This window comes from Esox lucius, chromosome 18, assembly GCF_011004845.1.
Source record: "Esox lucius isolate fEsoLuc1 chromosome 18, fEsoLuc1.pri, whole genome shotgun sequence".
NCBI classification, from domain to species: Eukaryota; Metazoa; Chordata; class Actinopteri; order Esociformes; family Esocidae; genus Esox; species Esox lucius.
In genome coordinates, this window is record NC_047586.1 from 14,822,576 (window position 1) to 14,844,659 (window position 22,084).

Genomic DNA, 22,084 nt, shown 5'->3' on the forward strand with positions numbered 1-22,084 from the left:
CTGGAAAAGCTTTTCGGCTGGCAGTCCTGACGCTGGATTGAGTGTGTGAGTGACTAAGTGCTCTATATAATCAATTTGTAATATTTTGTTCCTGCACTGGTAAAAAAAAAAAAAAAAAAGCACTGAAAAATAAAACGCATTATGAACTGTTACCCATGATTTTGAAATAATGATTCTGTTATGTGCTCTCTGCACTATTCTCTTTGAAAGTTAAATTATTACCATTACACTGGCTTCTATTAAAGAGATAGTTCAACCTCAATGTTTGGGTGAAATTCCCTTTATTGGGGGTTGTCTAAAGGCCCAAATGTAATTTCCCAATAAGCCATTCTTTACTTCCGTCCCAGCCTGAAGTTAGCATCTTTTGCTTCGTTCAGATTAATAAATTGAAACAGTGTGACCTGATCTAGCTGCATTGCAAGCGGAAGGTAACTTGAAAATACTTTTAGGAAAGACCTGTAAATGTACAAATACACCTTTTGTACACATTTATTCTGCCTGATTTGTACACTGTGTGTGCAAAGTAGGAAACTTAGTACCTTTAGAAACTAATAGGGTTCTTGAGGTGAAGTTTCAAGTTTTAAAACATTTTTCTTCTAAGACAGTATAAAAAAAATGCACCAGTTCAAATAGCCATCTATCTTTTGATTGTCACTCATAGCTAAATGTATTTTTATTGGTCATTTATTTATGCAAATGATCCCATTGACAAATAAAAAGGTAAAGCATATGGCTTGCACACATGAGGTGTTCTGTAGAAAAATAGACTCAAGTGCTTGTCTTTCTCTGTGAGCAATAGAGACAAAATAACACAAAGAACATGACTTTCAGCAGCACGACACCCACATAACAACCAAACGACAATCCCAGGAAGCTACTCTTTGCCACCTTCTCATCATCTCCGTTCCTCCACTGATCCACTGAGATATTCTGACCCTCGTTGTTTGCCTTTGCAGCCTCAGAGAGACCCAAAGAAGTGGTCATGCTGAAAGTAGACAAGGGGAGAATGTCTTTTGAGAGCAATTGGAGGTACAGCTAGAATCCCTTCCAGGCACCTTCTGAAACTCTGCCACACTCGTTCCCAGTTTCTCAGTTAATGAGTGGTTTTAAAAGCAGTTCCATCCACAGTCAGTGTTCAGCTTCACATAGTTTCTCCATGATCCTTTTTGCTTCTTCATTTGTGTTAAAGATCCACTTTCACCACTAATAGAATGACAAGGGACAGAATGGGGGGAGGGGGGTGTTAGCATTAAAATCAATTAATTCATTGCGCGTTGTCTTTTTCAGATCTCTAAAATTAAGAGCTCTATTTAATCTGTATTGCATCATACATTGCATAATGGAAACGTAAAGGTATTTCCTGTTTGAACAGGCACATGCAATATTTACTATGAACTGTCTCTGTTCATGTGACAACACCGCCTTTTTGTCATGTTGCAACGATGAACTTCAACTTATGGCTCGATACATTTTTGCTGGTTTTGTTTTTCACCTCACAAACTAAACAGGTGTGGATGTATTATCTTCAATCATACTTTTCCCTATTTCGAACTGTAACCCTATTTCTAGATCTAACACCCTACCCTCAAGGGAGTACCATCAAAAGGTCTTGACTCAACTGCCTTGCTCAAGGGCATAATTGCATGAGATGAAAGGACTGTCCAAACCTTTCTTTCTACCAGAGTCCCTGTAGTCCACCGGCTCCTGCTCCTTGGGCTCGTCTCTGCTGCTGGGGGTCCATGTCTGGGCAGGGAGGCTGCTGATAGGGTTGGGCTGCAAGGGGATCTTCTCTGGGTCCCCTGAGATGGTCTGGTGGGGAAGTCGGGAGCTGTGCATAATGTGGGCATCCAACATTTCCAGGAGCAAGTCATACAAGGGCACCATGTTCTTCATCTTCATGCCGTGCAGGTGGTCCATGCCCTTGTTACTGCACAACGAGCAAAAACAAAAGGTCTTTCATCAGGTTCAGTTTACCTGGCAAAACTTTTTCTGTATAACTGACAGCTTTAAAACAGCACTCAGGTTAAAAACAACGGTTGTGACTTGAGTTAACAGGCAAGCGTGATGGTAGTGACCGTATTGTGCCTGAGAGGTAACTGGCAAGAGTGACAGTAGTGACCGCATTGGGTCTGCTGTACCTGAATTGGCGGATGTGTGAGAGCAGCATCAGCAGGTGGGCTAGGCGTACAGACTGCTGCTGAAAGCTAAGGCCTGTCTTAGCGATGGCCCACACCAGTGCATCTGTTACGGCATCCAGCAAGCGCAGGAGCTTCAAGCGACTCTGAAGCTCTTCTCCCCCCTCTGTGGAACTCAAGCACATGTCTGCAACCACAACACAGGCACAAACTATCTGGACTGTACATGAACACATACACTGAGTATGTAATGGTCTGGACATGTCTCCATTTGTACATTTATTTCAAATTGCTTGGCTTTGTAACCCCTCCTAGACTCACGGGCATCAATCTTCTCTGGATGGGTCTTTTGATCTTGGTGTTTTACCGCACACCCATATGGTTACGTTTCTAATCCTTATGGGTGCAATGTTTTAAACATTTGCACCCGTTTTAGTGAATCTAATTATATGGTAGCCATTTAATGTGATGGTAAAAGGTTGGGGTTTACTTTTTATTCTATTTGCTTAAATGGCCTCAAAGTTAACAAATCACACACAAAAAGTTAAGGTTAACCCAATTTAACCATCAGTCCATATATACAGCTCCGGAAAAAATTAAGAGACCACTGCACCTTTTTCTTTCCTTTCCAAATAAGTTGAAAAGGAAGGTTTTGAGTGAGGAACAGAAGTGTTCAATTTGCAGTGGTCTCTTAATTTTAACCCTTCTGTTCCTCACTAAAAACATTATTTTTCAACTTTTTTGGAAAGGAAAGAAAAAGGTGCAGTGGGCTCAATTTTTTCCAGAGCTGTATATTAAAAAGACTGCTTTCCAGTGAGTGTACTTACCTTTTCACATGACTTAGCTTGTGGTTGCCAGAGAATGTAATTTTTACATCCAAGAGTAAAATGGTCCAAACACATTTAAAACAACCAAGACCCTTGAGGCTCCACAACTGGCAGCTGACAATGACTAAAATACACATCAGCACAAACAGCTAAAGCCAAAGCATTCTCTTGGAATGAAAATCTTTAGGTCTCAGGCAACCAAACTTTCCAACCATTCATAAATAACACTAATGTATGTTTGTTAAATGTGATTACTTAGGCTACAGTTCAGAACATTTTATTAAATATCAAAATAGTGGCCGTGACCCACTGACTTGGAATCAAGTAGACTGTTACATCTGTGTGAGGTAAATAGGAACTATGATGTGACCAGAGAGACACTCTGACTCCAATTATACACAGTGTTCCCATTAGCTCTTGCCAGAGTGAGTTATTCCTCTGGTTGCCCATGCCAAACCTCCCTAGACTATCAAAAAGACAGGATAATACTGAAAATAAACTGTCCAACATAGCAATTAAGCTGAACACTTCATTTTGATATGCACAATAAATATGAAAAGTACAAAACAGAGGCAGACAGATATATAAAGGTCTGTTCATTCTTCTAACACATCCACACTCATATGTGAGCACAAACACTTTAAACATGTACACAAACACACACATACATACTGGAGTTGAGCAGGATCATTGCCTTGAGGCAGACATACTCCTCCCTCTGCAGCTTGAGTTCCCTTAACCTGGAGGTAGCCGCTAGCAGCATGTCAAAGATCTCCACAAAGCCCTCCACACAGCTCCCCTCGTCCCTGAAAACAGACAGATATTTCCTTTTGAATGTATGATTAGGAGCCACAATGAAAATCTGTTAAAAGTAATACATATGCTTGATACAGGGGTAGAGGGTGGTCACCTGCTCAGACTGAGGTCCGGGGAGAAGATGAGCCTACCAGGGTGGTCTACAGACCTCCACATGAGCCCCAACATCAGCACCTCCAACCAGCAGCACTCCAAAAGGTGGACCTGGTCGAACAGGCTCAGGTCAACAAATCCTGTAAAGATAGGCCAGACCCATACTCAGAGTTCTGATCTAGGGCTTGATTCAGTTGGTTTGTTTGAAGATTTAAATACAAAGGCAATATTTCAGAAACTTTGGACTGGCCGGGCAAGATTAAAAGGGAGCCATAACTTTTATGGCCCTCTTAAAGTGGAATGAAAACAGCACCTTTCCAACCCTGCAGGATTTAACATTTGCAAATAACATGTTCCAGATCTTTGAGTGCACTGATTCCTCAACCCTAAAGATTTAAAGGAGGTATTTGAGATTGACTGGCAAAAGAGCAAGCCCAATGTCAACCAGTTAAAGGTTACACATTAACTAACTGATGTATATTTATGTGAATATACACTAAATCCAAAGGGGAAAAGATGAGTGTCAGCCAACTGACATGAATGTTAGTACCTTGCATACAATGGGGGGAGAGAACCATGACAGATGGATTCGTGTCCATTTAGTTTTATCCATTTGAGGCTTATGTCAGTACATCACATTCAATGAGGTTCACAAGGTTGGACATACGAAATGCCCGTTTTAAGGTTATGTTGCAGTACAAATTAATTATTAATCGGTCTCCAATTCATGTCATCTCTTGAAAATGGCAATATGTCTTGTGCGAACGCACGCGCCCCCAACCAACCTGGGATCTTCTTGGCCCAGCTGATCATGTGGACCAGCTCCTTGTCAGCCAGGTTGGTGAGTGACATCATGACGTTGGCCTCCGTCAGGGGCCTCCTCATATCCCCCCTGAGGTAGATTTCCGGTGGCTCCGCGTGCAAGATCTGGCCAATCAGCTGCTCGGGGGTTAGCACTGGGGGGCCGAGTTCCTTGATTACCTCACCGGCTGCCTCGCCCTCCTCAGCCGGGGCCAGCTTGGCCCCACTAGCCGCGCCACGGGAAGAGAATCGCCCCACATGCCTCGGTTGATGGTTCCGGTAGTGGCTGCGGTCGCGACGCATTCCTGAGGAAAACAAATGTATACGGATAAGGTGTGATTGCGATCACTATATCAGGACCTCAATTACAGCCCCCTGATATCACACCCACATTTCCCAGAGATGACTCTCCTTTGACCAGCTGGGTGTCAAAACACATTAGCATTGTAGAACATGGGCCAGTTGCATATCTCCCACAGACAGTACCAGAGGAAATACATCATAGCTGACATTTGCCATAACTCATTGCTTTCTTGGTGGCACCCAATGCTAAGGCAGTTGACAAAATAAATGACAGTGCTCATTTACTGTGGACCTCTAGCTAAAGAAAAACACTTAATGTTTATGTGATGAAGCAGATTAATAACAAATGATGTAGTAAGGAAGGAGAGTGATCGTCCACTAACCTTTAAAAACATCTTAACTCCAAAAAAGTTAAGATGCTGTGTAAAATGCAAATAAATTCAGAATGCAATGATGTGCAAATCATTTAATCCCTATATTCAACTGAAAATAGTACAAAGACATTTGTATTTTCACAAAACGAAGATACTGATAATTCTCTTTTTGTGTGAAAGCTGATTATCATCTGATTAGAATGATCTGAACAATGACTGTTCAAATGGGTAAAGGTTTGGTCTTTAGACCATCCTATCAGCTTATCGGGACTGCATGTTAATATCTTTACATTTCTTCCCTATTGGCCAATCACGGGCCAAAAGACATTCACTCCTCCACCCAGCCATTCAAAACCTGTTGAGAACCACTGAGAAGGAGGGGATGACTTGAAAGGCCAGAGACACGTACCACACTTGGTCATGCCAACTTCATAGCATTTGCGGAGGCGGCAGGCCTGGCAGCTCTTGCGACGGTTCTTGTCAATAGTGCACTGGTTGGTAGCGGGACAGATGTAGTCATTGTGTCCTGAGAAGGAGAGTGGGATTTGGGCAGGGCAAGGGAGAGAAAGCACTGAAGTTGAGATTTAGGATAAGTGAGAGGGGAAATGAGAGAAACAAACTAGTTCTGGTTTATTCCAAGTGTACACTGGCAACCTTTTCCCAAGTGTGTTTCAAATATCAACAGTAACCGTGACCCACCAGTTGAGAAACGCACACATTGATGACAAAGAGCTTTTTGCACTGAATTCAGGCCCGAGTGAATCGGTCCCAAAGAACGGCGGATTGACAGGAAAATGGGTTCCCATCATGGTTGTGTGTGCGAGCCAGTGTCCGTGTGCCTGACCTACAGCGTCATGAGCCCCTATTACCTTGGACACTTCTTTTGAAGAAAGCCTTGCAGCCCTCACAGGACCAAACTCCGTAGTGGTAGCCTGATGCGTAGTCGTGACACACTGCGCAGAAATGCAGGTCCGCCTTCACTCCTGGCGAGACGATGGTCTCTGCCCCTTCCTGTGAGCCCTTCCTCAGAACTTTGCTGCTGTCCAACAGGAAGTGACAACAGGAAAGATGATAATGTTGTAGAACCAGGCGGGTGACATTTAAAAGGACATTAAGGAGTAACCCTGTCCTAGGGCATATTAGGTCTATAAGCAGAGAAAGACCGCTATCCCTCCAACCTGAACTCATCTTCCTTTTTACCTGCTATCAGATGGGGCGTGGTACTGAGGCGACAGCTCCACCCAAGGCCCGCGGGTAGGCTGGCCGTGCTGGGGCCGGGACTGGGGCCGGTGGTGCAGAGCCAATGGAGGCCTCATGTGAGCGTGGGCGGGCCAGTAGAGGGAGGGGCTGACGGACTGACGGCCAGGCGGACAGTCGGGAAGGGTGGGCCCACCGTATCCTAGCAGAGTGGGGCTGTAGAAGGACAAAGGGGTGAAGTTGTGCCCGACGTCAGTGTACGGGGAGGGGATGCAGATCGGGTGGTTGTCCAGGTGCAGGGACGGGGCGCCGAAGACGGGTGACCGGACACGGTGACCACTGCCAACCACGCGGCTGGAGGCGACCTCCTGCAGATTCAGATTCAGGGGAGCAGAGTCGCGCTCTGGGAGTGGCGATGCAGCCATTGGCAAGCTTGGGAGTATTTTCTATGATGTCATAAGTCGAGGACACCAAATGCAGAAGTCCCGGAGAAGGAGGATGTTGTCTTTGAGGCTGATCTAAGGTCAATCACGTGCGTTCATTTCTTTAATCATTGAGATTATGATTTGGGTAGGAACTGATAAAAGACAGGTGATTATGGTCAGTGTTGCAGACAGGGCCTACTAATGGACCTGGCTCTAATCAGCGTGAGACACAGTTTGTGGGTTTGTGTCAGCAGAGATGCACATGGAATACGTTTTTCTGAATCAATAAGAGACGCTAAATCCAGAAGTCTTACTTATCTTGGGTGTCTGAACTTATCAAAAGACAACTGCTGGGTATCTGATAAAGGGATTCCAACTGTAGGGACGGAGAGAAAAGGACTGAGTCACAAACGGAACACTTCTCATAACATCACACAAGACATTACATTCATATGAAATGTAAGATATGTATTGATATGTTTTATAACTTCAAAAAATCTGTGTGCGGTATGACAAATGTTAGGCACAAAGTTATGAAGTGGGAGACAAACTGGAACAGTACAGACAGCAGTCTCTCAAACTGAGAGATGAACCACTTCAAAAGACTTCAACACACTGTTTGCCTGCTGAACACAACCCAAGTTTTCAGCACTATCCAGATAAATCATTTATATAGCTCCATTCACTATACGACTCTAAATAAGTGAGCCATTTCTCAAGTAATCCCAATAGCTCAGTTGAAGGTGATTGTAGCCAGTCATTGGCTATATTCCAAAAGTAGTCCTATTTCCTGTGTAGTGCACTTTGTTTGACCAAAGCCCAGAGATCTGTGGGAAAACGTAGTCCACCTTAATGTGAATAGGGATCATTTGGGGAAATACACGAGGTACTGTAATAACTTACTGTTTTGAGAAACGACTAAGCAACACATTGTTGTTGGTAGAAATAATTAACCTCACATCAAACCATGAAGGCAGTGCATCAGTTCTTTTGTCCCATTATTTTGAATTTAATCAACTAAAGGCCACATTAGGGCAAATATAGTTTATTAGGACAAATATAGTTTATTTGCTGCAAATGTATATCAGCCCCAAAATATGGGTCATTGGTTTCCTTGATCACTAATAATCTGTATCGGCCCTGAAAAAGACATATCGGTCGACCCCTAAAGCAGATAGCTGTAATCTACTGGCAAGCGTAAGGATTCTCTTCTCTTGAAATACTTGTTGATTCATGCAAGAGAAAGGGACAATTATTATCTGTCTAGACAGCACACTTGACCTTTTGGTGGTTGCTGCCCTATTCCACCTTTTTTATATTACATTTATGTATGAAAATAACCCAGTGTGTATACAACATATGAAAATTAGACACATAAAAGTATCTAAATAAAACTGATATATTAAGACAATTTAATGAATGAGTTCATTATTTTATTTTACAATAAAGTTTTATTTTACAATAAATGTATTACATTGATACCTCACCAAAATGCTAAAATTCCAATCATTCTTACTCCAATCATGCTAGTTGTTGCTGTCATAAGTGTGTTTTGATAATGTGGTGTTGGCCACAGCTCATTTACTGCTTAAAGGTGATCTACTGGGTGTCCAGTTAGAATACCTAATAAGCACTGTGGTTTGACTTGGCAGCAGTAAACAGTGTTTGACCAATCATGGAGATGCACCACTACAAGAACAGCACTACATTTTTAAATTGAAACACTAACTAAGTACTTTTGTTAAAAATCATTTATGTATTATTTTTATTAAATATAATCCAAATTGTATTGTGAAATTAGGAATATGTCTACTATTGCAATAGTAAACCATCCTTAAACTAGGATGAACTTTAAAAATGGACCTCACTCTTGTCAAAAACCTCACCGCATGAATGCAGATGCACGACTGATCCAGTGAGGTAGTCGGAGTTCCTTACTGTAATGGATTGTTTATCATCATTTGGATTCAACATGTTAAGGCTAAAAGCATCTGCGATTGGTGTGTTTATTTGACATTCAGAAATCTCATCTCTATTCCGTTGTGTTCATGTTTAATGGATGGAAACATATTACAACATTTGGGGACTTTAGTAATTCAGTATAATATCAATGAAATAAACCATTGTAATCAAGGAGGAGCTGGAATCTGAAAAGCAAAATAAAATTGTACAACTTATGGAAGATAAAACATGTTGGACAGGTTAACATAATCATGAATGTTGATATGAAAAGATTGTACAGTGAGCACAATTTGAGCACAATTTCCTAAATCTGCTGATGCAGCAGAAAGAGAACAAACTGAAGACTGAGGCAAAATCCGAGGATAAAAAGGAATTTATGGAATCAGTGGGAAAAAAATGTATTGAACAATGTTCTTGTAGTAAAGTTGCTAATAGCCCGGACAACTAAATCACATCAGAGCATAGTGTATCAAATGTACCTTCAAAACACGGAAAGAGATCACAGTTCTGAGGAAACGTAGGAAAATACACCACATCCTTTGTTAAACTCAAGCTGGAAGCTGAAAAGATAGCTTTGAGCTTTTCAGCAAAGGAAGTTTGTTTTCCTTTTAGAACAGGACAACCTAAAGAATTGGTGCCTAGGTGTGAATTTATGAATCCAGATTGAGGATTCATATATTCCAAAAGGCACTATGGAAATATGAAATCGCAACTGCTAACATTGACAGAACACACAACTGGCCATTGATAAAGACTGAAGTCCCGGGGCTCTTCAAAAATATGCAGACTCTGAGAGTCCTAACACAATTCATAATGGGGAATTTACAGAGTAAATGGACTGCCCAAGCAGCATGAAAACCATCATTTCAAAACTTTCATTCAAGCTAAAGAAACAAACTGAGAGGTTTTGTCTTTGGTCTTCAGGAAAGGAATGGAAAATTATCTTAAATTTGCCAGTCCTGCTCTACCTATTGATCGCCAAGCCCAAATCCTTACGCAACGCCCTGGGAATACATTTGTAGATATGCCAACAATGTTCTACCCATTGTAAAAGCAACAAGGCCCTGCTGATAATCCCTCAGTCTGTTTTGCAATTGACATGCTCAAAGGTAGAGGACTATGTTTTGGTTGTCTGGTACCTGGGCACATGATCACAACATGTAAGCAAAGACCTACCGTTCAGGAATGTTCACTTATTGTACCTTGTTGTTACATATTGTTTAGCCAGAAGCTGGAGCAGTTAACAGCACATGGCACACAGCAAACCATTACGAGTGTGCTTATCAACATGGATTGTGAAGCCAGGAGTCGTAATTGGGCCAGGGAAGCAGAGTGTATCCTGGCAATTGTTCCTGTCAAAGTAAAATCAAAGAAAAGTAAAAGGATAGTAGAAACTTATGCTTTTCTGAAACCAGGAAGTTCTGCTCTATTTTGAACTGAAACATTGCTGACAGACCTCAAAATTAGTGGAAGAAAAGCAGATATTATTCTACGCACCATGAACAACGTGTTTATCTGCACCGCTTTTGTCACTAGTGTGGAAATTACTGGTTTGGACCAAAACAATTACGTGGAGCATCCAGATGCCTTTTCTCAGTAGGTGATTCCTGTGGAAAAGAAGAAAAAAAAACATCCCTACTCAAAAGGAGCTGGATCAATTGCATTACTTGGAAGGGCATCTCACTCTAATTGAAACTTGAAATGGATTGCTGATTGGGACCAAATTTGCTGAACTTCATGGAATCACAGAGGGTAATAAAAAGAGGACTGCCATTTTAAGCAGTCAAAAAGGTGTTGGGTTGGATCATTAATGAACCACTGAGGAAGAATGTCTCCCCCAACTGTCAAACCTCTGCAATAGCAAACAGAATATCAGTCATGAAACTTGAGGATCTATTGGAACAGCAGATCAAGCATTTATTTTCAAAGAAGGTGGATCATCTGTTCATGGAGTGGGTTTCAAATTCTGTCAAATATCTGGATGGGCAACATAGTTGATGAACATTCATGCGGAATTTCCAAACAACTGTCGCGTGGCAGTGCAATGTCCCCTCAGTTTGAAAAGGAAACTCTCTTTAGCGCAAAGAATTGATGGAACAACTTGGAAACTGTTATCTGATGTAAAAAACAGGAGGTGCATCAAGTGTTATATTTTCGGAGAGCCAGTGTCTGCACAGCTACATCATGTCTCTAGATGCTAGTTAAAATGACTATGGCACTGCTACTTTCCTGTTACGGAAGAACTGTGCCGAACAGACTCACTGGGCATTCCTCATGGGCAAGGCCAGGGTCTCACCCTTGAAGCATGTTACCATTACCCATCTGGATCTTACTGTAGCCACAGTCGCTATGCACATTGACAAAATGACGAAAGACGAGCTCGAGCACCCACTGGAATGTTTTGGGTTGACAGCACATCGATGTTGAATTATCTCAGGAAATAAACAGATTTCATACTTTAGTTGCAACTAGGGTCAACCCTATAAAATGAGCATCATATGTTTCGCAATGTGGGTAAGTGGAAAGCTCAAGGACCATGAGCCATTGCTTGGGTTCTCAAGATTAAGCATGCTCAAAGGCCATGGTGTAAAACGATGGTAAAAGTTGGTAATCCCTCTCTTTGCAGACAATCTCAGTGGAAAGGAAACATCAGGTTTTATCAGAGGATTGTGTTTGCTGAAGACATTGCTGCACTGAAGAATGGCTCAAGTGTAAGGAAAAGCGGCAGTCTTAAACTCTCACCAAGATGGAATATTAAGAGTAGAAAGACGCCTACGTAAGTCTGCCATGCCAGCAAAGTCCAAGCATCCCGTCATTTTGCCCAACACAATCATGTCACCAACATTATTGAGGACAATGCATGAGAAGATTGGGGACTGTGGCAGAAACCAACCTGCCTCAGGCAGCATGATTGGATACCAAGCTCCAGATCAGCCATATGGTAGCTACTTCCAGGTGAGTACTTTGCAGAAGAAAGCGGTATTAGAGGTGAACAACAAAGAGCAGACTTGCCTAAGAAAAGACTGGTGCCAGATGAACCACAATTCACCAATGTGGGCATCGATTATTTTGGCCCGAATCACCTGGATATTATAACCCTCCCACAGGATCATAGTTCATCTATGCCTCGGGTTGTATTAAAGACTGGACAGTTAGAAGAAGGCAATGGCCACAGATCAAATACATGATGCAGTTGCAGAGCACAATGCTCAAAAAGAATCTATCACCTGGATAGTCAACCACCCCGCAGGGTCTCATCATGGAGGTATTTGGGTAAAAGGAAATAAGGACAGTACATATGATACTCAGTGCCATACTGGCACAACAAACACTGGATGATGATGGTTTTCAGACCTTGAAGTGTGAAGCAGAGGTAATCATAAATGATAGGCCTATCACTAAAGCCTATGATCCTAAGGATTTCGAACCAATCACCCACAACTTTCTCTCGCTTCACACCAATACATCTATACCTCCCAGTGTACTCAAGACCGAGGACTGTTATCGTAGTATGTGATGGCGACAGGACAAATAACTGGTGAAATTATTCGGAAAAAGGAGGACCAAAGAATGCCTGCCAGAATTGTAAGAAAGATAGAAGTGGATCAAGAAAGGGTGAAACTTTGTGCCACTCACGGATCGTGGGCAGCTTAACCTGTACAATAACATGTAAGTTCAAGCAGTTTTTGTAGGCAGTGCATGGAGAGGAACTACTCATGAACAGCACACACATCTCCCATTGACCTCTGGCCTGAAACATTCAGAGAGAGAATAGGACTACCAGTGGGTGCACCACTATTGAGGTTTTATTGGAGTGAGCTCTCCTAAAACTGTGTCGTGTGTCAAATGGGTAGGCTACACAGCAAAACACAATGTAGAGTAAGTGCTGATGAATAAATCAAGTTTAGGAATGATATGACTGAAGCTTTCATTTGGTGAGGGTCCAAACAGGCTATAGCAAACTGTTTTTTTCAGCATTCCTATTACAAAAAACATTTTCCACAATATGCTCAAATACAAAAAAAGTTGAATTTTCCAGAAAACATTCCCAAACCTATACAATAACTACTAACCCAAATGTGGGTGTCCAAGGATGAATGTCCACCAAACCTAAGCTAAGAGAAATGGACTATTCTCGAATCAATGATTGACCCATTTTAGAGAAGTTTGTTGCTGTGTGGTTATAGCCACTGTCCTAGCTGATAGGTGCATAACACAGGCACGCACACATGCGCTCGCACGCACACACATTTATGTCAATTTTCCTCCATTTCAATTAACTTTATACAACCGTATTTATAATTTTTGTTTCTAGAAATTCAGTCTATCCTCTCCATTCACCTTCTTGCTACAACCTTGTGGAGTTGTTGCTGCTGGATTACTTAGTTCATTTTAACGGTATGTTATCAGTTAATAACTCAACCAAATTCAAATGGTTATCAAAGGCATCAGATGCATTGCTCTTTTTTCTCTCTTTCTCTCTCAATCTTTTCCTCTCTGGAATGGTCCCCCCTCTAACACTCTTTGGGCTATATGTGCTCGGTCTAATTCTAAGATAATGTCTTGATGCCTTAACAATTATGTTAATGTCGGCATTGCCTTGCTAATTGCGAAGACTTTTTAAACTCTGCTTCTTGAGCAAGAGTAATCTCTATCCAAATACTGGTTACATCTGAAATGAAACACTGACTACGAGGTGTTAGTGCAGACTGTCAGCTTTAATTTGTATTTACATCTATAATCTGTAAACCATGTAGGAAGTACAGTCCTCCATACAGAAGTCACTGAAATAAAATGTATATTCTCAGATGAAGTTGTCCTATTTAGTACTTATGAATTATAAATCCTTTGAATATGATGACTGCCTGAATTCTGCCATCCGTAGACATTACTAGACGCTTGGCATCTTTCCTGGTGATGCTCTGACAGGCATGTTCTGCAACCATCTCCACTTCTGGTTTGTTTCAGGGCTTTGATTGTGGCCTGGTTTGGATTCAGGTTGGGTTATTGTCTTGGCCATACATGCCCGAAATATAATACTCCCTCTACCTTATTTCACAGATAAGTCGGTATGCCAGTTACAAAAAAAATATACACTACTGTTCAAAAGTTTGGGGTCACTTAGAAATGTGCTTGTTTCAAAAGAAAACAGTGAAGAGGCAACTCCGGGATAATGGCTTTCTAGGTAGAGTTGTAAAGAAAAAGACATATCTCAGACTGGCCAATAAAAAGAAAAGATTAAGAAAAAATACACTGGACAGAGGAAGACTGGGAAAAAGTGTTATGGGCAGAAAATCTAAGTTAGAGGTGTTTGGATCACAAAGAACATTCATGAGATGCAGACCAAATAAAAAGATGCTGGAGAAGTGCTTACCGACATCTGTCAAGCATGGTGGAGGCAATGTGATGGTCTGGGGGTGCTGTGGTGGTGAAGTGGGAGATGTGTACAGGGTAAAAGGGATCATGAAGAAGGAAGACTTTCACTCCATTTTGCAACATCATGCCATACCGTGTGGAGGGCACTTGATTGGAGGCAATATACTCCTACAACAGGACAATGACCAAATCATAGGTTTGAACTACGCAGGAACAATTTAGGGAAGAAGCAGCCAGCTGGTATTCTGTCTATCATGAAGTGGCCAGCACTGGTATTGGATCTCAAACTTACTGAGCTGTTGTGGGAGCAGCTTGCTCGTACGGTATGTAAGAAGTACCCATCAAGCCAATTCACCTTGTGGGAAGTGCTTCAAGAAGCATGGGGTGAAATATCTTCAGATTCCCTTAACAAATTGACAACTAGAATGCCAAAGGTCTTGGAGGATTCTTTGATGAAAGGACAAATATTATTTCTAATTGTGTCAATGACTATATTTCCTATCAATTTTAACATATTTCCTAATCAAACTCATTTAATGTATGTTTTCATTATTAATCAAGATACCATTTTACATTTTAGTCATTATCAAATGCTCTAATTCAGAGTGATTTACAGGTGTACCTTGCTCAAGGACATTACAACAGATTTGTTTACCTTGTTAAGTTGGGGATTAGAACAACAACCATTCACTAGGCCCTCCTGTCAGTTTCAATAGAAAAGTCTATGAGTCCTAGTATTTACATTACATATAGCCTATTCCAAATAAAATGACATGAAATTGCATTCTAAATGTGTAAATTGTTTTAATGCTTAACTTAATTAGTTGATTGAAAAATCTATTATATTCCCATTTAAGGAGTAACAAGTTCTTCTTGTCTCTGAAAAGATTAAAGTTTCTCTCAGAGGATCCTTTCAATTCCAAGGCGATGCGATACTATGCTAGCTTACTAAACTTTACCTCTGTTTGCTTCTGTCTTTTTACCTCACCACAGCCTGACTCACTGCCCTCTTAAAAGGTTAAATTTAACATCAGCTATTTCAAACTTCATCCTCCTAGGTAGCATGCTAGTAACAGCAGCTTATATTCAACAATAGATATATTTTAACTAATTATCCACCTGACAGCTTACAGTTCTGACAGCCTACCAACCGGACAGACTCACTTTTCAGTTAATCCGGTCATATTTTTTATCAAAACTGCAGGGCACAAAACAGAGAAGTTAAATAGATATTGATTTTGAGACATGAGATGAAGTGCATTCATACTTAAGTTTATGTAAACTTCTCTTTTTTTTAGATTATTTTGTAACAAAAACTAGAGTAATGTGTCAGCTGATTATGAACCAAGCTTTTTTATAAGCCTTTGTATATTTAGTTGAGCTTACGTCATGTTGATTTTGCTTTTGGCACCCTGGAAGAACACCTGGACCTACAAGATGTCAAAAGTCTAAACACTGCTGCAAAAAGCATGGATTGCTTGGTTAAAAAAGCACAATTGATAACTAAAGTTGACATCTGACGGAAACTGACATTTAAGTATAATTTAGAGATTATTATTTCTATAGGTTGAGGCTGTTTTATAGAAAGAGGCTGTTTTACAGAAAAATAAAATGCTGAATAAACATAAGCTACGGTATGGAAAGCAAATACCTACTGCAAAAAAGAGAAGACTAATCTTTAGAAACTAACAATAATTTCTCAACAATTTACAAAAAAGGCTACAGCAATGTGTGTAAAAAGTAGCATACCAGTCAGTAGCCTATGATTAATATATATATCACGCTGTGACACTGTACTGTACCCAATAATATGTAGAGCTCCTAATATTGTCCAATCTGTGTCCAATTGTCCTGGCCTTTTTGTGACTTGAGTTATTTGTGTGGTATTAAAAACAATGACGATAATGTAAATTGCATAGTTTTGCATGACATGCGTATATAAAAGGACACTTATCCATGTGTGGAAATCCAAAACCTGGCATTGCTCAAGTGCTCGAACCCGTGGAGCCCTTGATTTCATAAACTGCGCTGTCTGGGTTTGGAGTTGATATCGGATTTATTTTAATTTTTTATTGTTTTCCACTCAAGTCCATATTCACTTTTCTTAAAATGCATTAGAAACTAATGTATATACTGTTGCAGTTAAAAAAAAGGGGGAAAAAAGTAAATTATAAATTATATTTTGAATCGATTTAAATGTGTTCCGTCTTGATATTTGAAAGTAGGTTTCGTGATAAGGCTGTTGGATAGGCTAAACAAATCAATAATAGTGGCAGAAATAAAGAGCTGTGCGTTTATTAATCAAGTCAAGCAAATACAAAAATGTGCCTATACGTCGCTCAAATGCATTTGGAATTAGTACCTCATATCAAAGGATTCGATTACTGATGAATAGAAAGCTAATAGATCAACTCAAAAAACACCGTGACATTAATAATACCACCGTTTTATTTCCATACAGCACAAATTAAACTTTTAACCACCTACATTTTCGTGTTGTTACCTACCTCCTGCAGATTACCGCACACGTAGTCAGAAAAGTTCCAGTGGTCAGTTAGAAAAACAACACTGAGCAGAAACACTGGCATCTATTTCCGTTCTTCGTTCCGGCAACAAGATGCACGTTTCTGCCTCAAAGCACGACAAGCGGGCGGTAGAATTTGAAGACTGGGCCTGAGAACTCACAGAACTGACAGCCTACGGTGCACTTTCTCAGTTGACTTCACCATACGAGCTCGTAAAATCTCTTCGTAGACAGCAACGTCACTAACCACACCCGCTGGCCTATCTATGATTTAGTTGGACTTGGCGATCCCTCTAGTGAGAGTATTTCGTAATCCTGTCGCACCGTCAGTATGTATTTATGATGTGTCTGCGATATTGTTTATTTTCATTGGTATGATATACTATTTGGCACCCGACAATGACATCAATTATATAAAATTCGTATTTTTGCATAGGTATGACAAGGGCTTGCTACTTTTGTTTTTTTTATTCAGTTGGTAAGATATGGCACTTGCTTCTATTCTACTAAATAAAAATACATGACCATTACTAAGAATAGCCTACATGTGCAATTGCCATTATTTTTAAATGCACAACACTCTGAACGTGTCATTGAGATATCAAAGGACAATATTAAACGACCAGTAGTAGCCTAGAATCTGGAATAACATTTCATAACCATCTTTAACCACTAGGATGCAATCCCAATGGCCATAACAGATACATTTCTTATAGCTTTTCCTTTTGAGGAAATTAGTATACAACAATCAATGTAAAAACGAATAGTAATACCTACACTGGATGTCTGTTCACATGTGCAATGATGTCTGAGTGAGAAAGAACATTTTGTTGTCCATTTGTGAAGTTACAGCAACTAAGACGTTTCACTGCAACGTTTTCAGCTCTAAGCAGCTCTCGTTAAGTAGGCTACTGAATATTGCCGAACTGTGAAAGATGTTAATGGTTTGTTTATTGCTTAATCACTTATTCAAAGGAAGTTATATGCAAATGCTGGTTCTGTGTCATGTAGGGGCAGGGACTTTTCTGTGTGGGGGTTTGCACTAAACAGCGGATGTTTGACCCTTAGTATGTTCTTTGCAGGGAGTCCAGAACGGAAACGGCTTATGATCCTGTAGCCAAGAACATAGCTCTACGGCAAATTGCTGGGTGAAAATAATAAATGAAAGACACCCAGCTATACCCAATTAGGTGTGTATTATTGGTTAGATGTGCTAAATAGAGTGGTGAAGAGGATGATGCTTGATAAATCTAAAACATTTGCAGCTGTAACAATGTAAACAAACAGAGAAATATTTTGTGTCTTTCCTGTGTGTACTCAGAGGCTTTATAGGACATGTTTTGTCTACACCCAACCCAATTACACAACCAAGAAGAGGGCAACATCACTGAACTAGTTTTCCGGTCGTGGCCCATTGTACAAGCTACTCCGTTGTGCATCAGGCAGTGATAATCATTTCAGAATTACGTCTCCTCGCTTCTTGCTTCTCGTCCAATTTTGTAAATTGCTCAAACCCGGAACGATCCAGGTGCTTCTGAAGCTGCTATCCTATTCCAGCTGTAATGGACAGTGGTTAAGTCATTACTCTTTGCCAAGGTACATAGAGGGGCACCGCAGGTAGCCAATGTACATGATCCAAAGCCCACTAGGTAGACTTGATTAAGCTTTCACTTACAGTATAGGCACATCTGGGAAATCATTGCCCAGATTTGATTTCGGAGTTTTGAAAAGCAATTTGTAGCCACTTTTTGACCTGTTCCTGATCATTTCAGACCTCTTCCAGGTAGGGTGGAGACAAAATGTCTGATGCTGTGGCTGGATGAAAATGATTGACTTGAAAATGTAATTAACCATAAACAAACCCAAACCAAATCCCATAATGTGTTCCAATCAGAGATTGGGGAAAATAGGGGTCAACCGGCATTTGCAGCAATTAATAGTCACTTGCAACAGCTGTGAAATGAACCCAACACACTTAATTCATGAGGAAAGTTGCCAACTCAATTGTACTCGTCGGGAAGCCCCCCCCACGTGCCAGGTCAACTCAATAGCAAAAACAACTTCCCTCTCTCACTTCTACAAAGCTGTCCCACATGGTGCTCGCCGTTCCCGTGCCCAAAAGGTCAGCTTGAACTGTTGAACCAGATTTTTACCCGGCTATCCTGGGGTCACCGGTTTTGATTCCTTGTTCTGTGGCTCTCCGCACGGCAGGACAGAGATTGGGGCGTTCAGAGATTGGGGCGTCTTTGGTGTTCCTCTTCTTGATGGGTCCATCTACCCAGGACCCAGGACTTCTCCTTTCTCTCTGCCAGCTGTTTCCGTTCTGAGGACACTTATGATAGCGGGAGTGAAAGATATGGACTTGGTAACTGAAAACGTGTGTGTGAGTGTGTGTTTATGTGTGTGTGTGTGTGTGTGTGTGTGTGAGAGAGAGAGAGAGAGAGAGAGGAGAAAAAGAGAGGAGGGAATTGAAAAGAGAGTGATAAATACCTGCATCAGAAAAGGGAGACATTATGGGGATGGATACTAAGGAAACGTTTATTTTCGGCAAATACCAAGAATCACTGTATTATCGGCTTGTGAAAAATGGGTCCAGTCCATCTACCACTCTAAGATAATCAGCTCCAGCCAAGGCAATCCCAGAATCATTTTTTGACCATCGATAGACTGGTTCAGCCCATGTATCTGATCATCTGTCTCCAGAACATGATGGCGGCTCCCAAAGACAAAACAAAGTGTGTACCCTACTAGTGTCCATTCATGGCTGCTGTATTTGTCCATACTCCAAGGTCAGAAACCTGTCTGTAATCCCGGACCCTACTCTCTCCTTTGAAATCATTTATCACCAAATCAGCTTTTATTCCACTTCTAAAACGTCTTCAGACTCCACCAATCCATCTCAAATGTGACAGACGAATAACTCATATATGCATTTCTAACATGTTGTGTGGACTACTGCAATAGAGACCTATTCAGTGTGTCCAAAGAGAGCCCTTGATAGCGTCTCCCCACACACACCAAACATAGGAACACATGACCTCCACCTTGTAGCAACTTCATTTTGAGTCAAATTCATGGCAGCTTATGGTTCATTCAGCTTTTTACTTTGAATAAGTAGGACTGGGCAGCATAGAAAAATAAATTGAACTGTTCAAAATAATGACTGGTGAAACAGGAGGATTTCACTGAACTGTAACCAAATTGCAGGGTTTATAGATTTAATAATTGCAGGGGACATATCTCTTTTGATAAACAAGCTCAAAATTAAGAGGCTGTAAGAGCAGCAGCTTTTGAGAACAAACTCCAGTAGGGTGGCTCAGCAATTGTGATAGGCCCGGATGAAAACTCTTGAAATCTGTTTTGCTAAGACAAAATGCCCAGTGGCTGGAAAAGGCTTGGATTCTGATTTGGCCTCCTGCTTGCACCTGTAGCTTCTAAGTAAACAGAAAACCATAACAATTGTCCAATCTGTTCATGTAAATTATGACGGCGAGTTACGAAGGTTGTTAAAGTATATGATCAGAGTGAGATGAGCAACAAGAACACGATAGCAGGTTGAGGGAGAAGAGGGCTGAATAGGATGGGAGAGGACAATTATGAAATATGGAGAGTTTGTCTAGGACAGAGTCAGAGAAGAAATGAAGACGAGAGTCAGAGTCATAGAGGGATAGAAAGCACGAGGACATAGGAGATGAAGAGGTTAAAAAAAGTTGGAATGAAAAAATGAAATAGAGTAGGTGATGTATGTGACTGTTGAGAAAGGAAAGAGAGAGGGAGTGAGTTGTGGTGATGTATGCCAAGCCGAAATCCCTGGGGGAGAATTCTGCTTTGGTTTTTTGTGCGGTTGGAAGAGGTTATTTATCACCAGTAGGCCAGGCATCACATTCTCTGCCGGTACACGCTGTGACGTGGGAGTAGAGATCTCCTTTTGAAAAGCAATTAAAACCATCCCCTTAAGAACAGGCACAAAATAAAACACACGCCTGCTGCAATGCCACCAACCTGCATCCATCAGACCCAGGTGACTAGGTTTTGGTGAGATCATCCGAAAATCGACAGCTTTATGTGCATGCTATTCTCAGAACATCATTTTTATGACTGATCTTTGTCAAAGAGCCATATCTTGGTTGTTTGTCTCTGGTGATCTATTATCATTGCTGAATATGCCATTATTTATCAATGTCAGGACTATCATGTTTGTGTGTTTATGTATGCATCTGCACACTCTGTTCCGATAAGATCCATGATACTTTTAGTAACTAGGCCTACAGTAAACTACAGTGACAAGAAAAGGCTTGTATTGTTTAATGTGAAACGGCTGATAATACCATAGTACACTATGCTCTAAACGTCGTACTGAAAAAGCGTGTTTAGTGTCGGGCCAACGCCTTGGCTTGGCTTTGCTGAATTATACTAAAGTATTCACTGTAGTATTTTGGTCAATACATGCTCTAGTATTCACTCTAGTGTTTTTCACAATGTATAGAATTGTATTCACTGTAATGTTTTTCGATACTAATACTATTTGATATGACATTCTACAATACACTACAAAACACTACGAATGTGTGACGCTTACATGTAGTCCTCGTCAAATGGTCAACAGTAGTCAATACTACAGGGTGTAGTTGAGTATTTTATGGTATACTGTTAAATTATTTAGAAGGATATTATAAGATGTAGAGAAGAATTCCAGTTTAATACGACATTCTAAAGCACAACATGAGGGATACAGCGTGCACTATACTATTCCAGACAGTTCTGTATTAAGCACTACACAGTTGTGGGATCGTGTGTACTATAGTACTCTACAGTTTACGACTGTTTGCTACAGAATATTATTGCATTTTAGTTATTTAATAGTAGGCTGCAGACTTCTGATCCCTTGGATGTTCTACACAATTCTTTGGGAAAGGAGACTGTAACTAATAAAACAATGTATCCGTTTTCCTCCTGGGATCTGATGAAAGCCATTTAATAGGGTCACATGGACAGAGGTTCTGGGGGTTTGGGATATTTGGTATTGAGGATGGGTTGGATTTGGGAGTTGAGAAGCTGAACGCGGTCAATTGTATCGTCTTCTTTCTTGTTTTATTGCCGCTTGACAGATAGAGTGCTTATAAAATGACTGCCAGACAAGAGGTTTTGGCTTGGCTGTTGTCCCTTTGATGTGCTGTCCCAAATAGTATTTTCTCCTTATGTGCTCTACTCTGCAGTCAGAGGATGGGATTTTTTTTTTTCCACAGGCTAG

The 22,084-nt window shown here is 40.9% G+C and overlaps 1 protein-coding gene across 8 annotated transcripts; it reads right to left on the reverse strand.

Annotated features, from left to right (window-relative positions):
• Positions 1-638: 638 nt before the first annotated feature.
• esr2a (estrogen receptor 2a) lies at positions 639-17,072 on the reverse strand. 8 transcript variants are annotated; one of them, XM_020056229.3, is made up of 13 exons: positions 16,817-17,069; positions 10,431-10,540; positions 10,110-10,285; positions 7,286-7,347; positions 6,550-7,064; positions 6,219-6,388; positions 5,759-5,875; positions 4,657-4,977; positions 3,873-4,011; positions 3,635-3,768; positions 2,139-2,322; positions 1,668-1,927; positions 639-1,203 (listed from the first exon to the last, which is right to left on the reverse strand). In XM_020056229.3, exons 5-13 carry the CDS (start codon positions 6,969-6,971, stop codon positions 1,184-1,186), a joined length of 1,767 nt encoding a protein of 588 aa, XP_019911788.1. In that variant the 5' UTR covers positions 6,972-7,064; positions 7,286-7,347; positions 10,110-10,285; positions 10,431-10,540; positions 16,817-17,069; the 3' UTR covers positions 639-1,183. The 8 variants fall into 8 exon arrangements, with proteins under 8 accessions (XP_019911788.1, XP_019911787.1, XP_019911784.1 ...); XM_020056228.3 differs by having other exon boundaries at positions 6,550-7,123; XM_020056225.3 differs by having other exon boundaries at positions 6,550-7,347; positions 10,136-10,285.
• Between the last annotated feature and the right edge of the window lie 5,012 nt (positions 17,073-22,084).

Bases quoted from the DNA above. Each gene is read 5' to 3' on its own strand.
- esr2a (XM_010882408.5), bottom strand. From the start codon at position 6,971: ATGGCTGCATCGCCACTCCCAGAGCGCGACTCTGCTCCCCTGAATCTG. The intron at 5,876-6,218 runs GTAATAGGGGCT...TCTCCTTCTCAG, and splicing joins CTTCAAAAGAAGTGTCCAAG to GACACAATGACTACATCTGT. The intron at 2,323-3,634 runs GTATGTATGTGT...TTGTGGTTGCAG, and splicing joins AATGATCCTGCTCAACTCCA to ACATGTGCTTGAGTTCCACA.